At 35.6% G+C, this 17,443-nt stretch overlaps 1 protein-coding gene across 3 annotated transcripts in view; it reads right to left on the reverse strand.

Moving 5' to 3' along the window:
* Positions 1–17,443, reverse strand: part of kcnq5b (potassium voltage-gated channel, KQT-like subfamily, member 5b) — a 199,010-nt gene that overhangs the window by 21,899 nt on the left and 159,668 nt on the right. For 2 of the 3 annotated variants that reach the window (XM_022674603.2, XM_022674602.2), the window contains exons 4-8: positions 12,971–13,146; positions 10,444–10,569; positions 10,192–10,302; positions 8,346–8,441; positions 4,747–4,841 (exon numbers count right to left, since the gene is read on the reverse strand). In XM_022674603.2, the coding sequence (XP_022530324.2) occupies positions 4,747–4,841; positions 8,346–8,441; positions 10,192–10,302; positions 10,444–10,569; positions 12,971–13,146 (604 nt within the window). Of the gene's footprint in view, positions 1–4,746; positions 4,842–5,073; positions 5,154–8,345; positions 8,442–10,191; positions 10,303–10,443; positions 10,570–12,970; positions 13,147–17,443 lie in introns of all 3 variants that reach the window. The other variant, XM_049469705.1, reaches the window with a different exon arrangement.

Consider the following 17,443-nt stretch of genomic DNA (forward strand, 5'->3'; position numbering starts at 1 on the left):
CAAGATGCATGAAAAACAGGGTTATTGCACCAAATATTAATTTCTGAACTCTTAAAACTTTAAGAGTTGCATTATTTCAAGTCTGAAAGTTCTGCATCTTTTTTGTTTTTTCAGCCATTTCTCATTTTCTGTAAATAAATGCTCTAAATGACAATATTTTTATTTGGAAGTTTGGAGAAATATTGTCTGTAGTTTATAGAATAAAACAACAATGTTCATTTTACTTAAACCTATACCTATAAATATCAAAATCAGAGAAACTGATTCAAAACTGAAGTGCTCTCTTAATTTTTTCCAGAGCAAATCATTTATCTGTTATTCAGAAGAAAAGTAATGGAAATAGAAAGGTAATCATGCATTAGCAAAGACATGCACCTTAGTTACCAAGATGCACAAAAGACCACTGAAGTTGTGCCATCAGTTTACAGTACCAGTCAAAATGTTAGTAATGTAAAGATTAGTAATGTTCTAATCCATATTATGGCAAGTAAAGAAAAATTGTCTTGAAATATTATGTGCAGTCGCAAAGACCATCAAAAATGTTATGATGGAACTGGCACTCATCAGGACACATCTTCAGCACTCTATGTTCTTAATTTCAAGCAAAGACAAAATGAGACAAGTCTAGAAATGTGAAATATAATGATGTAGATGTATAGATTTTTTGTGTTTATGTGGTGGTATCCTAAAGCAGGTGCCTCAGAATGTCCAGACTCATATTTATCCCAAAATGAGAGTATTTTAAGAAAGAAAATAGTCCAAAAACTTCAAAACTGGCAACCCAGTGGACCATAACAGAGCATAATTTCAAGCCTGACTGACACATATTTTCACTGAATCAGGAAACAGATGAGTAATGGATGAATGTGGAGGGCATAAAATACTCTATCCTAAAAATTCTAACATGGCTAACAATGAATACAAGCTAGTAGGAACCAGTACTATGCTAAATAGTCCCTGAATTCTAATATGAAAACTGTGTTCTACTTAAAATAATGCAAGTATGGCTACGAGTGAATGAGGAATAACATTATTCTTTTATAGCATTATTAGCATTTAGCCTGCTGCTAACCCTGGCTAGCACTGCTGGAGTAGCATTAGCAGCTAACCATGCTAAGCGCTAGCTCTTTCATGGTACAGAGGTAAGTATTATCGGTCTATAGTCTGCTGCTAACCCTGGCTAACACTGCTGGAGCTGCATTAGCATTAGCCGCTAACCGTGCTAAGCGCTAGCTCTTTCATCATTCAGAGGTGAGTATTATCGGCCTGTAGCCTGCTGCTAACCCTGGCTAACACTGCTGAAGCTGCATTAGCATTAGCCGCTAAATGTGCTAAACGCTAGCTTTTTCACCATTTAGAGGTAAGTAATATCAGCTTATAGCCTGCTGCTATCCCTGGCTAACACTGCTGGAGCTGCATTAGCATTAGCCGCTAACCGTGCTAAGTGTTATACAGCGCTGGATGAGTTTCTTAGATTTTACCAAATTACATTCAGAAAACCTCTGGAATATAATCAAGAGTAAGATGGATGATCACAAGCCATCAAACCAAACTGAACTGCTTGAATTTTTGCACCAGGAGTAAAGCAGCATAAAGTTATCCAAAAGCAGTGTGTAAGACTGGTGGAGGAGAACATGATGCCAAGATGCATGAAAACTGTGATTAAAACCAGGGTTATTCCACCAAATATTGATTTCTAAACTCTTCAAAAAGCTGTGCTAGCTTATATATGTTATAATGCTTTTCTAGGTTTATAAAGGTGTCGTAATTCTACTAACGCTGTCCTTCAGTACTGTTACCGAGCAACCCTGCTCATCTCAATCTGGATTTTTATTTCTTACACAATCTAAAAGCACTACTTGCCCTTTACATTAAGCACATAGCTTTCAAATGCATCTTCTTACATTAGCAGACGTTAAGAACATTTTCTGCTGCCCTGCTGTATATAAAATTATCCTTTCAGAGAAAGAGACTTTTTCATAGAAACCTGTCAGACGTGTGTTTTACTCTCTCTCTATAGGGAGGATAATCTCCAGGGCAGGGTTTTAGATGAAGTCTGAGGCCGGACTGTGCTGGACCTTGGCACAGCTTTGAACTTTGAGCAGATTTCTGTCAGACAGGTATGAAAGAAGAGCGTATTCTTTCTTTTACTGCGATGGAACGGATGAAATCAAAGCTAATGTCCAAAGAATAAAGAGCAGCAGGAGTGAGAGTGTGTGTGCAGTGGAGAGAGATTAGAGAGATAGAGGGATGGATAGAGTCTGACAGATCAAAAGACTGCAGAAACCATAGAATGGGAGTCCCCAAACACAATATCAACCCTTTACCAAACTCCAGATTTATCTTCTTTACCCGTGACTAACTTCAGATCACAGATCTATAGGCGTTCTACAGGCGAGTCATCAACCGCTGAAAGTGCAGAATGATTTAGGGCGTGTCAGCGTGTCTTTGCTATCGTAACGACAGGAAAAGTACACCTTGCACGACTTAAAACACGCAATTGAGTAATCATGGGTGTGCTTTTGGATGAACAGGTATGCTCTGACTTTGGAGGATTGCTATTTAACGACGCAGCGTTTCTGCGCTTTTTTGAGCTTTTTCATGCTGTAAAGAATGAAAAAATGTTACTTTATTTTGTATTCTGTTCATGATTGTTGATGTAACAGTTTGCAAGAGTAAAGGTTAAGGGTTGTGCACTTCATTGCCAAGATAGCAATGAACATCTAAATGTTTTTTCGGTTGCTGAAATAGCAATACGCCAGAAAGCATAGATATGTTCACAAGCACTATATTAAATAAAGGTAGTATATACGTCTTTTTAGGATATATGTCTTTTAATGAAGGCCCTATTTTTGCGTTCTATAGGCAAGTCATCAACCACTTAGCGTGCAGATCGGTTTAAGTGTCAGTGTGCCTCTGCTATCATAACGACAGGAAAAGTACACCCTCTGTGGCTGGGAATGCATAAAAGGCATGTACTACTGTTTTTGGATAAACAACGTGCAACAAACCAATTAGTGTGTCACTTGCCTTGCATTCCCTTTAAGAGCCAGGGGTGCTCTGACTTTGGCAGATTGCTATTTTAATGGTGCAGCGCTTTTGCGCTTTTTTTTTTAGCTGACCTGTTTGTTCGCGCTGTGAAGATGCACAAGCAGGTAATTTAAAGGAAAAGCAATTCTGTTGATGATTGTTGATGTAACAGTTTGCAAGAGTAAAGGTTAAGGGTTTGTGCACTTCATTGCCAAGATAGCAATGAACATCTGAATGTTGACAGTGGTCTAGGTTTATTTCAGTCAGTGGCACACCCATGTTTTCTGTTGCCAAGTTGGTTTAGGGCATGTCAGTGTGTCTTTGCTATCGTAACGACAGGAAAAGTACTTCTTCTGTGGCTCGGAATTGCTTAAAAGGCATGTACTAATTCTCTTAATTTATCATGTGTGTATTTTGGGATAAACAATGTGCAATAAACCAATCAGTGTGTCACTTGCTTTACATTCCCTTTGGCGGATTGCTATTTTAATGACGCAATGTTTCTGTGCTTTTTTCAAGCAGGTAATTTACAGGAAAAGCAATGTTATTTTATTTTGTATTCTGTTGATGATTGTTTGTTTAGTAACAGTAAGAGTTTAAGAGAGTTGAGTAAGGGTTCAGGGTTTGTGCACTGTATTGCCAAGGTAGTAATAAACGTCTCATGTTGACTGTGCTCTGACTGAGGTTTATTTCAGTCAGTGTTACACCTCTGTTTTCTATTGTCAAGCCAGAAATATGCCAGAATTTTACCTGAACAATAGATATATTCACAAGCGCTGATGCTATTTGAACGATACAGGCTGAAGACGTGAAAATAGACTGTTCACAGGGTGTAAGATAGCAATGCGCATCTTGATGCACCTTCTTTAGGGTGTAATATTGGGCCATTCATTTGTTAAAGGGTTGAAATGAGTCAGGGGATTGTAGTGGTTGACTGAAGACTGTAAGAATAAGAATATAAACAGCACATAGAAGAAGAGAGATATGGGAAATAAAAAAAATATGCTTAATTTTCAGCATTTTCAAGCTTTTTTGACTTTTGTGTGTCCCTAGTGGACAAGCTTAAACATTAGTTAAAGGTAGGAAATACGCCTTTTAAGATTACAATTTCTGACTCGGCGGATTGCTTTTTTAACGCTGCAACATTTCTGCGCTTTTTCAAGCAGGTAATTTACAGGAAAAGCAATTTTATTTAGTAATCTGTTGATGATTGTTTGTTTAGTAACAGTAAAAGTTTGAGAGAGTTGAGAGTAAGGTTTGTGCACTGTGTAAGGTTTGAGTTGAGGGTTTCTGCACTGTATTGCCAAGATAGCAATGAACATCTGAATGTTGTCTAGGTTTATTTCAGTCAGTGGTGCACCTGTGTTTTCTGTTGCCAAGATAGATAGCAATACACCAGAATGTGTAGGTATGTTCACAAGTGCTGTTGCTATTTAAACAATACAGGATGGAGATGTTAAAAAAATAGACTGTTCACAGGGTGTAAGATAGCAATGAGCATCTTGATGAACCTTCTTTAGGGTGTAATATAGGACCGTTCATTTGTTAAAGGGTTGAAATGAGTCAGGGGACTGTAGTGGTTGACTGAAGACTGTAAAAATAAGAATATAAACAGCGCATAAAAGAAGAAGAAGAAGAAGAAGAAGAAGAGAATCTAGTAGAAGTAAAAATAGTAAAAAGGAGTATTAGAGCAGCTGCCAGTGGATTTATACCTACTTTGTGGGACTGCAGGTATGCAGCGCCTTTAAATGAGGCTTCCAGGTAGCAATGGAAATGGAGTTTTCATCAGCTGCATAGCTACGCCAAACACACTGCATGCCAAAAAAACACACACAAACAAACCCAGAGGAGGAAAGAGGGAGCGAGAGGGGAATAAATAAAGAGGGGAAAGAAAAAATAGAAGGACAAGGTCAAAGTAACAGGAAAAGAGGGGGAAAGTAAAGAAACCGAGAAAAACAAAAAGACAGAAAACAAATGCAGATTAGTAAAGAACACGGTTGCAGTTGGTACATCTCAGCAGGCCTCTATACATGCCTTGGAACAGGTAGAACATTTTCATACACCTGCCAGGTGGCCTCCAGGTCAGGCCGGCCAGTGTCGGTCGCGTAATAACGCCACGCTGCCTGATATGAGATCATTATTAAACACATACAGTATTCACACACAAAAACATAAAAACAACTATTAACTAGTCAATTAGCATAAGAATGATCATTGTTTCTACATCCACTATATTCATTGTTTTCAGTTCCACTGATTATATAGGAAACTTTGTAGTTCTACTGTTTAGTTACTGTATTTTTTGTGCTACACTGAATAAATGATGAGTAAAATTTACTTGAAAAAAAGTTTCGCAACTTTCTGCATTAGATTTTTTTAAGTAAATTTAATTTCAGATAAATTTAAGTAACTTCAACTCGGTTTCATGACTTAAATGTTACACAGAGTAAATGAGATAACTGAACTTCAGTCAATCCTTTCTTTTAGTAAACTTTACTTCATTTATTTTACTGAATCAATCCTTTCTTTTAGTAAACTTTACTTCATTTATTTTTACTGAATCAATCCTTTCTTTTAGTAAACTTTACTTCATTTATTTTACTGAATCAATCCTTTCTTTTATTAAACTTTACTTCATTTATTTATACTGAATCAATCCTTTCTTTAGGATACTAAAAATAATGTATTACGTGTCATCCATGTGATAAAACAGTGTAATATGTGTGTTTTAACTAAAAATATTTAACTTTCAGGAATTATAATATATTATGTATCATACATCATTTGAGTAGTATTGTATAAATTAAGTAATTGTAATTAGGTAATATTGTATGCAGAAATAAAGTAATTGTAATTAGGTAATATTGTATAAATGAAGTAATTGTAATTAGGTAATATTGTATAAATGAAGTAATTGTAATTGGGTAATATTGTATAAATGAAGTAATTGTAATTAGGTAATATTGTATAAATGAAGTAATTGTAATTAGGTAATATTGTATAAATGAAGTAATTGTAATTGGGTAATATTGTATAAATGAAGTAATTGTAATTAGGTAATATTGTATAAATGAAGTAATTGTAATTGGGTAATATTGTATAAATGAAGTAATTGTAATTAGGTAATATTATATGCAGAAATGAAGTAAAGTTTAATAAAAGAAAGGATTGATTCAGTAAAATAAATGAAGTAAAGTTTACTAAAAGAAAGGATTGATTCAGTAAAAATAAATGAAGTAAAGTTTAATAAAAGAAAGGATTGATTCAGTAAAAATAAATGAAGTAAAGTTTACTAAAAGAAAAGATTGACTGAAGTTCAGTTCACTTATTTACTCTGTGTAACATTTAAGTCTTGAAACCGAGTTGAAGTTACTTAAATTATCTGAAATTAAATGTACTTAAAAAAAGCAAATGCAGAAAGTTGCGAAACATTTAAATAAATTTTACACGTCATTTTTTTCACACACTTAAAATCCTTTGCGTGTTTACAGTGTTAAAACACAGTGTTAAAACAAGCTACGTGGGAAGAACCACTAGCTGATAGCACCCTGGGTTACCAGAACACTCAGGGTTTCTCAGTTTAGCGCTGTTGGGCATCATTTACTTCAAGCTAGAACGCTGAGGTTAGCAGCTAATGCTAATGCTGCTGCACCCAGCCTTAGTGCTGGAGAAACTTCACTGAAAACTCACCGTTAGAGACAATATTGGAAATCTAAGCTTACTGTAAATAAATTTGCCTTATAATCCAGAAAATAGAAATGTATTGATAATTTGCCTTATAATCTGGTGCGCTTTATAATCTCTAAAATAAGGTACAGACTGTCGTCCTGTATCTGTAAAAGTAATATTAGAGACAGAAGCTCTTCCTCTAGTCACAGGATGCTGAGCACAGGACTACAGGACTACAAAGTGCTCTTATATGATCAGCAGAGCTTAAAAAAAGAGGTAAAAGGTGTAGAAATTTTAGAAAAGATTGTATTAAGTGTCATATTGCAGCATTTTATTTGGTTCATTCATAATGAAATTGTAACGAAATATGAAGAACAACTGCAAGATTAAAATTCAAATAAAGATTTAGAAAAGTGCTAAAAAGTAAATGTGTGACAGCTGTGATATATATGTAAATTTATTTATGTATTTCCTGATTGCGTGTCTAAAACCCCCCAAACACACCAAGCCAACTGTTGGCTGTTGGACACAGTGAAGCCGGTGGAGAGTGCTGGGTGCTGGGTGTTGACTGCGTCTCACTGTTGGTTTAATTTGGCTGAATAAACATGTTGGAGGGGCGTTACTCAGTCAAGTGTAAAAACAACAGTACACTAATCGTGCATTTTAATTCACTGTTTAATGTAAATACAAGCACTGATCACCAAGATAATTGACTTTTATACAGAAGATTTAGCTTAAACTCAAGTTTTTAAAAACTAAAGCTCACTTTTCTGAAGGATGCTACATTTTACAAGAATTTCAGTGGTGTGAAAAAGTATTTTCCTCAATACAGATTTCTTTTATTTTTGCTTTTTTTGTTTATGCTATCTTTAGCTGTTATATATTCAGTTGTTAACCAGTCTATGCCACTTTTTAATTCTTTCATGCTATTTTAAAATATATTATGCATTTTTTAACCATTTTATGCTTTTATAATTATTTTATACTATCTTTAAATATTTTATGCACTATTAAGCATCTCATGCTATTTGTAACTATTTTATGAAATTTTAACTATTTTATGCTTTTTAAAATAATTTATAATGTTTTATGCAATTTTAAGCATTTTATACAATTTTAAACTATTTTATGAATTTTTAATCATTTTAAGGTTTTTAAGTAGTTATGCTATTTTTAAATATGTTATGCAATTTTTAGCTTGTTATGCTATTTTTAACTATTGCATGCAATTTTTAACAATGTTATGTTTTTTAACTATTTTATGCTGTTTTTAAACATTTTATGCTTTTATAATTATTTTATACTATCTTTAAATATGTTATGCACTATTTAGCATCTTATGCTATTTGTAATTATTTCATGAAATTTTAACTATTATATGCAAATTTAATTTATTTTTGCCTTTTTTGTCAAACATATATTTTTCCGATTAGCAAACAAACTATCCAACCAATCCCTGCTCTGTGTGAAAAAGAGCCTTACAGTCTAATGTAAGTTTGAGGAACCTGGTCAAATTAAATGTGCTTTAAATTTTCTACAGTATATACATTATGTTGCTTAAAAATGTACCTTTTTCACATTGTAGCCGCTGTATCTGTGATATACATAAAGTTTGATTTGAAAAATCCAACAATTTATAATGTTACCTGTATGAGGCAGGCTGCAGGATTCCTCCTCTTCTCAAAGTGTTTCTGTCTGTGCTGCTCCTGAACCTTCAGAGCAAAACCTGAACCCAGAATACCCTGCAAACACAAGAGGAAAGAGTCAGCAACTCGAAATACACAATTACTAACATTATTAAACCTTTTTTTTAAACCACTTCATTACATTTTTATGCAGTTTTTAACCATTTTATGCTTTATTAACTTGTTTTGCTATCTTTAACTGTTTTATGCAGTTGTTAACCAGTTTATGATTTTTAATTATTTTATGCTATTTTAAAATATATTATGCAATTTTAAGCATTTTATGCAATTTGTAACTATTTCATGCTATTTTTAACTATTTTATGAAATTTTAACCATTTTATTCTTTTTAACTAGTTGTGCTATTTTTAACTATTGCATGCAATGTTTAACAATTATATGTTTTTTAACCTATTTATTCTGTTTTTAATGTATTATGCAATTTTAACCATTTTATGTTTTTATAATATTTTATACTATTTTTAATATTTTATTATTTAGCAGCTTATGCAATTTGTTATTATTTTATGCTATCTTTAACTGTTTTATGCAATTGTTAACCATTTTATGCAATTTTAAATAATTTTATGCTTGAATCTTTGTGCCAAAGTTTTATTTTATGCTATTTTTAACAATGTTCATCTGCTACAGAGGGTCCGATTCTATAGGCAGTACTTTTCTACAGAGATTAGCCTAAAGTAGCTGAAGGCCTTCATTAAAAGGGGTGTTGAAAAATATTTGGACCAAAGGAATGTGATATCAGTGATTCTGGGTGTGGCTTTATTGTTGGTGCCAGAAGGGCTGGTTTAGGTATTATAGGAAAAAATATATCAAAATACAAAATTTTAGAATTTCATATTATCAATTAGCAGTTATCCGTTATTTTTTTATTTTTTGGCCTGGCACTAATCCACGTTTTCGGAGGACTGTTTAAGACGTCATTTTTATTAGTTTTTCATTGAGGAAGGACAGGAAAGAAAAAAGAGAAAAAAAAACTAAGCAGAAGAAAAACACTAAATATTGATAGAGATGAATTTAGCAGTTAATGACGAAGAGGGCAAACAAATATATAATATATTAAATAATAAAAAATAAAGAATTGATGGAAGAGAAATTTCATATATTTTCCTAATTAATATTTTTCAGCACACTTAACACTAATCTAGTCTATTGAAATTCCAAGTTAAGGCTTCTGTACGGTGGCCGAGAAAGCCCAGCGCAGTGCAAATTGAAAAGCGCTGCAAAAGCACAAAACACATCCATCAAAATTACAACACAGGCGCAGCAAATAGAAAAACGCGCTGCAACTAGAACCACAACACAACGGAAGTGAGTCACAACACAACGGAATTTTCCCGGGGGACCTTAAAAGATGCTGTACCAGCTGTATACAAAGGACAATAAGTGACAAACAAGCTTCTGAAAAGTAAGTTATGTTTATTACCTGTGATTACCACGGTTGTGTGCATATTATTAAAAGTTCTGCTTCACAAAACGCCTTGTTTGCCACTTATTGTCCTTTGTACACATAGTGAAGTCCGAGACGTTACTGAAGACGCAGCTTAGCTAATACAGCATCTTTTAAGGTCCCTCGGGAAAATTCCGTTGTGTTGTGACTCACTTCCGTTGTGTTGTGGTTCTATTTGCAGCGCGTTTTTCTATTTGCTGCGCCTGTGTTGTACTTTTGATGGATGTGTTTTGTGCTTTTGCAGCGCTTTTCAATTTGCACTGCGTTGGGCTTTCTCGGCCACCGTACTTCTGCACTGAGTTATATCTGATCCAGGACAGACAGTGCTGTAGAACTTACCGCAGGCAGAGCGAAGAATGAGATTCCGAGAAGAGCGAAGCCGGCAGACAGCATTCGCCCCGTCCACGTCTTAGGAGTCTTATCTCCATAACCTATAGTGGTCAGAGTGATCTATACAACAACAGAGGAATGAGAACAAACAGACAAACAATACACAACATTATTTACACTATTTCCTCTAAAAGTAGTGTTCTATGACCTGTTCTACTCTACTATTGGTATGCTGTGAATGGAGAGAATTCAGGAACTCACCGTTCCCCACCAGAGCGCGTCAGCGTAGGTGGAAAACTCTTTATTGAACTCCTTCTCCACGAGATACACCAGAAAGGAGGAGAAGATGAGCACCAGAAAACCAATGTACCAGGCGGTCACCAGCTCCTATACAACACAAGAGCAGATATTTAAGATTTCAGAGTCAACCTGAAATCAATGCTTCAGTATTTTATACTCTGAGTTCCTGTTTCTGGTCTTGTTGAGCATAAGCCATCAAGTAAAACTATTAAAAAACTAAATACTGTTTTTCCTCTTAATCTTCCAACCAAATCTGAAGACTAAAGACCTGCTTTAATGTTATTGACCCTGCATTCACACTAGAAGGCAACAAAGCAACAGATGACCAGTCATTTTTTTTTATTTAATAAAGCATAGAAGAAAACAGCAGATATTGATGTGCTATGTTTAACTATTTTATGCCCTTTTTAACCATTTCTTGCAATTTTTAAAAGATTGTATGTATTTCTAACCATTTTATGTTATTTTTGACCTATTTTATGCTATTATTCGTATTGTTTTATGCTATTTTTAACCATTTTATGCTATTTTCAACTATTTTATGCATCTCGTACACCATATTATGCTATCTCTAACCATTCTATGCTATTTTTAACCATTGTATGCCATTTTTAAACCATGTTCTGCTATTTTTAACCATTTTATACTATTTCTAACTACTTCATGCTATTTTGACTGTTTTGCACTTTTTAACCATTTTATCCCAATTTTAACTATTTCATGCAATTTTTCTGAGCCAGTTGTCATTCCCTTCATTCCCTTTAAGAGTCGGGTGAGCTCTGACTTTGGCGCGTTGGTATCTTAACAGCGTGTTGCTTTTTGCAAGCTTCAGCTGACTGTTGACTGTTGTCAGGGTTTTAATCAGTCAGTAGCGCACCTGTGTTTCCCTCCGCCAAGATAGAAACACGCCAGACCACACCAAACCATCAATGTAGATTTATTTCTAAACTCCAATGCTATTTTAATGGCCTGGGCACAAGACATAAAAATAGACTGTTGACGGGGTGTAAAATAGCCATGAGCATCGCAACGTGCCTTATGCAAGGTGTATGATATTGCCCATAGTTTTACCCTCTGATTCATCTGTTTTAAGAGTCTAAACTAAAACAAGGTCTGCCAATTAGCATCATCGTAACAATTACTTGTTATATTATCAACACTGTCAAATAAATTGGCAAATAAATGCATTGTTTCTGTGTGTCTTCACTCTGATGGAAACTATACTACCAAAGTCCCTTTATTCTCTTTTATATTAAAGCCAGACTGACCGTCAAAGATTACACCTTAATCTGAAAACGAGTGCGTGGATAAGTAATCCCACCCAGCTAATAACTGAGATTACTCTACTGTCCTAGAACACCAGAACACATGCCTGAGGACAATAAAAAACCTTCAGAATAAAGTAAAAGATTAGTTACAGTAGCATAATGTACCTTAAACAGCACGAAGGCTGAATTATGAACACTGGTCTAAAAAAAAAAATTATGGATCTAAAAATAAAAATAAGGGGGTATAAAAATCATGCAAATGTTTTACACCTTTTTTATATCTCTTTATAAAACACACAGGTAAGGGTCAAAAGGGTTTGTTTCCATCAGGCTTGTATACATGTTCATACAGCCCTACTAGCTTTTTTTATGACAAACCAAAGAAAATGCATATTTGTATTAGTTCCTATCATGCCTTTAGCTTAGAAAGGCTGTAAGAGATGATTTAGTTCAGAAAGTAAAATCTCCCAGAATCTAGAACGAGTGGCCCAAGAGTGAACATAAATGCACACTCAGGCGACACATGTTCATGAAGTGCATACAAAACAGAGAGGGTTCTGATTGGCCTGTTCTCTGCAAAGAGTCTGTGAGGCAGCCAATCAGTTTTTGGACGGGATGCGTTCAGGAGCATCATGGCACCCATTAAAACTCGTTTCACCTCAGACTACTCTAAAGTATATCCATATCTGGTAAAAGTAAAGAACTATGAAAGTCTTGCTCGCTGTACAGTTAGTAATAGTGATTTTAGCACTGCCCATGTGAGACTAAATGATTGCAAAAAGCATGTTGAGGTGAGTTAATGTCATATACAGTACTGTGCAAATGTTTTAGGCACCTGGGGGAATTTTAGTCAAGAAAAAGCAGTTAGTGTTTATTAGCTCACTAAAACACTTATAGCATTACAATAAATACAAACAGCAATTTTACAAAAATAAGAGCTTTTACAGCCCTGTTTTTCATTTTAAAAGGCTTTGATTGGTTAAAACCGCTGTCAGTCAGATAAGAGTCCTGTAGCAACTGAAAAACGCAGACTAATGCTTTAAATTAGTTGTTGTTTTTTTATTTGAGTTAACTTATAAAATAAATGCTTACACTTACAATAATTATATTATTTACTTCCTGATAAATATTGTGTAATTATTTACATGCACTTTTTGTCACCCCTTATATATACACACACACACACACACACACAGTTTATGTCCATAAACCCAGCTTACCTTGCTGTGTGCGTACACTACAGATCCCAGCAGCTTCCAGGTTCCTCCACGGCGGTCCATACGCACCATGCGCAGGATCTGAAGGAAGCGGAGGCTTCTCAGCGCTGAGGTGGCAAAGATGTTGCCTTGGCTTCCGGCCGAAACCACAGCGACCGATGCTATCAGCACTATGATATCTGTAGGAGAGATAGTAGAGAGTAGAGAGGAGACAAGATGGAAAAAAAGAGAGAAAAACAAATTTAAGAAAAACTGATTCTATTTTGTTACTAAATGAGGCAAATTAAGGATATTTTTTTTATCTGGTAAGACTTTGCTCTTGATTTTAGAATATTGCTGTTAGGGTTTGATTGTACTCTACCACAGGAGCACTAGTAAGGTCAGGTGGTGTTGGATGATTAGTTCTGGTATTGGATGGAAATCCACTAGGTCAGAGAACACAGTTCAGCTTAATACCCCTCTATCTGAAGCTGTTGGCATTGGGCACAGCGAGCATATGCTCATGTATGGCTACTCCAGAGCATCCCATTCTATTAGCATCCGATTCTATTATGTTTTATGGAGATAATCCAAGCTGTGTGGCCAACTGAACACATGCCGTGATCCATTTGAGTAGGCATTAAAGAGTTCAGAAATCAACATTTGGTGGAATAAGCTTTAAAGTTTTTAATCACAGTTTTCATGCATCTTGGCATCATGTTCTCCTCCACCAGTCTTACACACTGCTTTTGGATAACTTTATGCTACTCACTCCTGGTGCAAGAATTCGAGCAGTTCAATTTGGTTTGAAGGCTTGTGATCATCCCTCTTCCTCTTGATTATATTCCAGAGGTTTTCAATTAGGTGAATTTAAAGAAACTCATCACTTTTAAGTGGTCTCTTATACAGCTCTTTTTTCCAGAGCTGTATATTGTTTTTTTTATTGAAATAATGCACCTGGTAGCTGTTGGAATTGAACGAAACTTTACAATTAAAAGGAGATGGGTGAGCATTACAACACCACTGCAAAAAAAGACAATGGTGGACCATTTAGTTTCTCTCAGTCCAATGATGATCCCTCTCTTAAAGCTTGTAAAAAAAAAAAAAACTCGGCAAATGTCTTTAAATGCATTGTAGAGGCATGTCTATCAGGTAAAGGTCTCTCACCAAGAGGTGCACTACCCTAGAATACTCTGAGAGCCTTTTTATATAGCGCAGCAGGTGAAGCATATTTACGCCCACTTGTGGTTAGACCCAAGCTGTTGGGCCAACTGAATACCTGGTGAGAACAAATAAGAAATAAGACACAAAATACAAAATAAAGGGATAACTTTCCAATGATGCTGTTTTTATTGAAAGACAAGACCGAGAACATAGTAATGGAAATAATCAAGAGAGAGAGAAAGAGCAAGAAGAAAGAGAGAGAGAGAGAGAGAGAGAAAGAAAGAGAGAGAGAGGCCAGAGGAAGTTCACTCTAAACCACATCCACTAAAGAGGCTGCAGCAAACCCTCAAAAAACACAAGCAGCTCCAGGCCTCAAGCCGAGGAATAATATTAGCTTTCTCTCTTTTTTCTCTCTGTTTTTCTCCCCTCCTCACATTCCATCCATCTCAAACTCCTCAGGAGAACGTCCTGCTGCTCCGATACATCCTCGCGCTCCTCGCTGCGCCGAGTCCCGAGCGCCGAAACCAAAGTGTTGGCGGTGTGTTTTCGGATCTTCGGGGAGTCTGGAGGAACCTGCCGATGTAGCAGAGTGTTCTCATCTTCATGAATCATAGACCAGTTGGCCAGCGCAGCAGAACGTGGAACCATGGGCTTGGTGAAAAATACATAAAGTCATCAAATAAAAAGGGCCTGGGGGTTTGTGCGACGGGTAGCTGTCAATCCTGCCATGTGAAAGTAACGAGGAAAAGGACAGCGGTGGGAAATGTTCAGCTTTAGGAAACTAGCTTAATAGTGTGAAATAGAAGAAAATACACTGTTTTGAAGCTTATGAAAATGTAAGAATCTACTAAAACAATGATACAGCTCTGATTTTGCTATTTATAGGTATATATTTAAGTAAAATGAACACTGTTGTTTTGTTCTATAAACTACAGACAACATTTCTCCCAAATTCCAAATAAAAATATTGTCATTTAGAGCATTTATTTACAGAAAATGAGCTTTCAGAGCTCAAATAATGTAAAGAAAAAAACTTCATTTTAATATTCATAGAGTTTTAAGAGTTTCTAAATCAATTTTTGGTGGAATAACCCTGGTTTTTAATCACAGTTATTTTTTTTTATGCATCTTGGAATCATGTTCTCCTCCACCAGTCTTACACACTGCTTTTGGATGACTTTATGCTACTCCCTCCTGGTGCAAAAATTCAAGCAGTTCAAGTTCAAGCTTGGTTTGATGGCTTGTGATCATCCATCTTCCTCTTGAGTATATTCCAGAGGTTTTCAATTTGGTAAAATCAAAGAAAAGTAGTATTTTTAAGTTTTGTTAATATTAATCTAAATTTTTTTGAGTATATTCCTGCATTTTAGGGTTGCAACACTTTCTTAACCCTTGTGTGGTGTTCATATTTTTGTTACTCGTTTACTTTGTTACTTGTATTTAATTCAGCAAAATTAAGCAATTTTACATTAAAATGCTTTACACATGCTTGCTTCACCTAAATTGCAAGCAATATAAACAGCTTACATGGTTAATATTTGCCCTTTACCTTTCTTATGTTACATTTCTTTTAAAAAGTGCTACTCTTTTTGTATTAGTTTTTTAATAAAATGTAAAAGAAAATGAATTAAACTCAAGATATGAGTAGAAAATTTGTTTAGTTTCAAATTTACAAATGAAGCAATGTTTATTAGCCCTTGGCCAAACATACTGTATGTGATATAAATGTGTGTGTGTGTGTGTGTGTGTGGGGGGGGGAGGGGGGGGGGGGTGTGTACAGTGTGTGTTTATCGAAAATGTGTTTTGATATATGTTTTTCACAAAAAAATGAGCCAATGCCAATGAGTTTGAGTTAGAAAAAATATATTTTTTGTATCATTTGATGAAATATTAAAACGGGTCCCACAGACCCGAACACCACACAAGGGTTAAACAAGATTGAACAGGAGAAATTTAGGGCTAGTAATGAAATAAAAAAGTGAAAAATAGTACAAAAGAAGAGGCTATGGAGATACTATTAGACTACAGTATTTCCCTGTATTTTTACAGTGGTGTGGTTATGAACACTGATGCGCTGATGCTTATTTTTTTTTAGATGTTCTTCTACTGTAGGTTCCTTTTGTAAGTTTCTGGGTCACCTAATGGTTCTGGGTCATCACTCTAGTATTAACAATCCATCACTGTCCCAATTTTTCTTCATTTAGAGATAATGGCTCTCACTGCGGGGCTCTGGAGTCACAGGGCCCGGGAGAAATGGCTTTGCGATGCTTTCTGAAGCTGCTGCTGATACACGCAGGCATGCCAAAAGTCATGGGACAGCATTTAGTATGTAATGTAAACTGATCATGAAGTTTTACCTCAGCGGAGGTCTTGGGAATGCATATTGACGTTGCAATTAACCTAAACAGTGGAGCCAGTTAATGCAGACTGAACTAAAAGACCTGACTGGACAGTAACAAAACTTATAAACCACGCAACTTTATAAAATACATTATTCTAAAATATGATTTGTGAACGGTCAAATCATGCGGAATTCATGCGTCTTTTTGCTTTTACACATTAGCATTAGCATCAGCGCTACGTGCTTCTCTCTCGAAACCACACTGCATCTCTTGGTGCAGCTGTGCAGCTATAGCTGCAAAAAAACAGCAAAAGCAAACCGCCTGGCCTTTTTACACCTCCTCGACCTGAGCATGAACTTCAGAGCAGCTGTTTACTGTTTCTCCACTCCAGCAAAAGATGCTCCACATATGAGCTGCTAACTCATCCATTTCCCTTTATAAAGCTACGACTCGTCTCTCAAATATGAGTTTTTTTTTTGTTGGTGGTGAAGAAGGAGACGTTTATACACGTATTAATGTGCAGCATGTGAGGCGTTTCAGGGACAGATTCGTTCACATTACACACAGATACAAATCACTTACATTTGTGAATATGAACCGTCAAGATCTGAGCAAAAATCTGATTTGAGAAATGTGGCTTGTAATGTGAACGTAGCCATAAAGCCATCAGGGCAAGACCTAATTCCTGTCTGAAGTACACTGTTCCAAATATCTAGATAGTTAAATTGTTTTTAAATGCATTTTATAAATTATGATTCTTCATCAGAATTATTTTTAGTTATACTGTATAGGTTTCATATTTTTTTTTTACTTCATCTCTCATTATTGTTCAAATGAAATGTATCCATTAAAAACATGTTTAAAAAAGCGCGGGCTAAGCGCTGCCACTATGAACGGTAGATCCCTGGTTCGAATCCTGCTTATGCAGCTTGCCATCAGCTGCCGGAGCCCTGAGAGAGCACAATCTGCCTTGCTCTGTCTGGGTGGGTAC

This window comes from Astyanax mexicanus, chromosome 21 (genome assembly GCF_023375975.1).
Source record: "Astyanax mexicanus isolate ESR-SI-001 chromosome 21, AstMex3_surface, whole genome shotgun sequence".
Lineage (NCBI taxonomy): Eukaryota > Metazoa > Chordata > Actinopteri > Characiformes > Acestrorhamphidae > Astyanax > Astyanax mexicanus.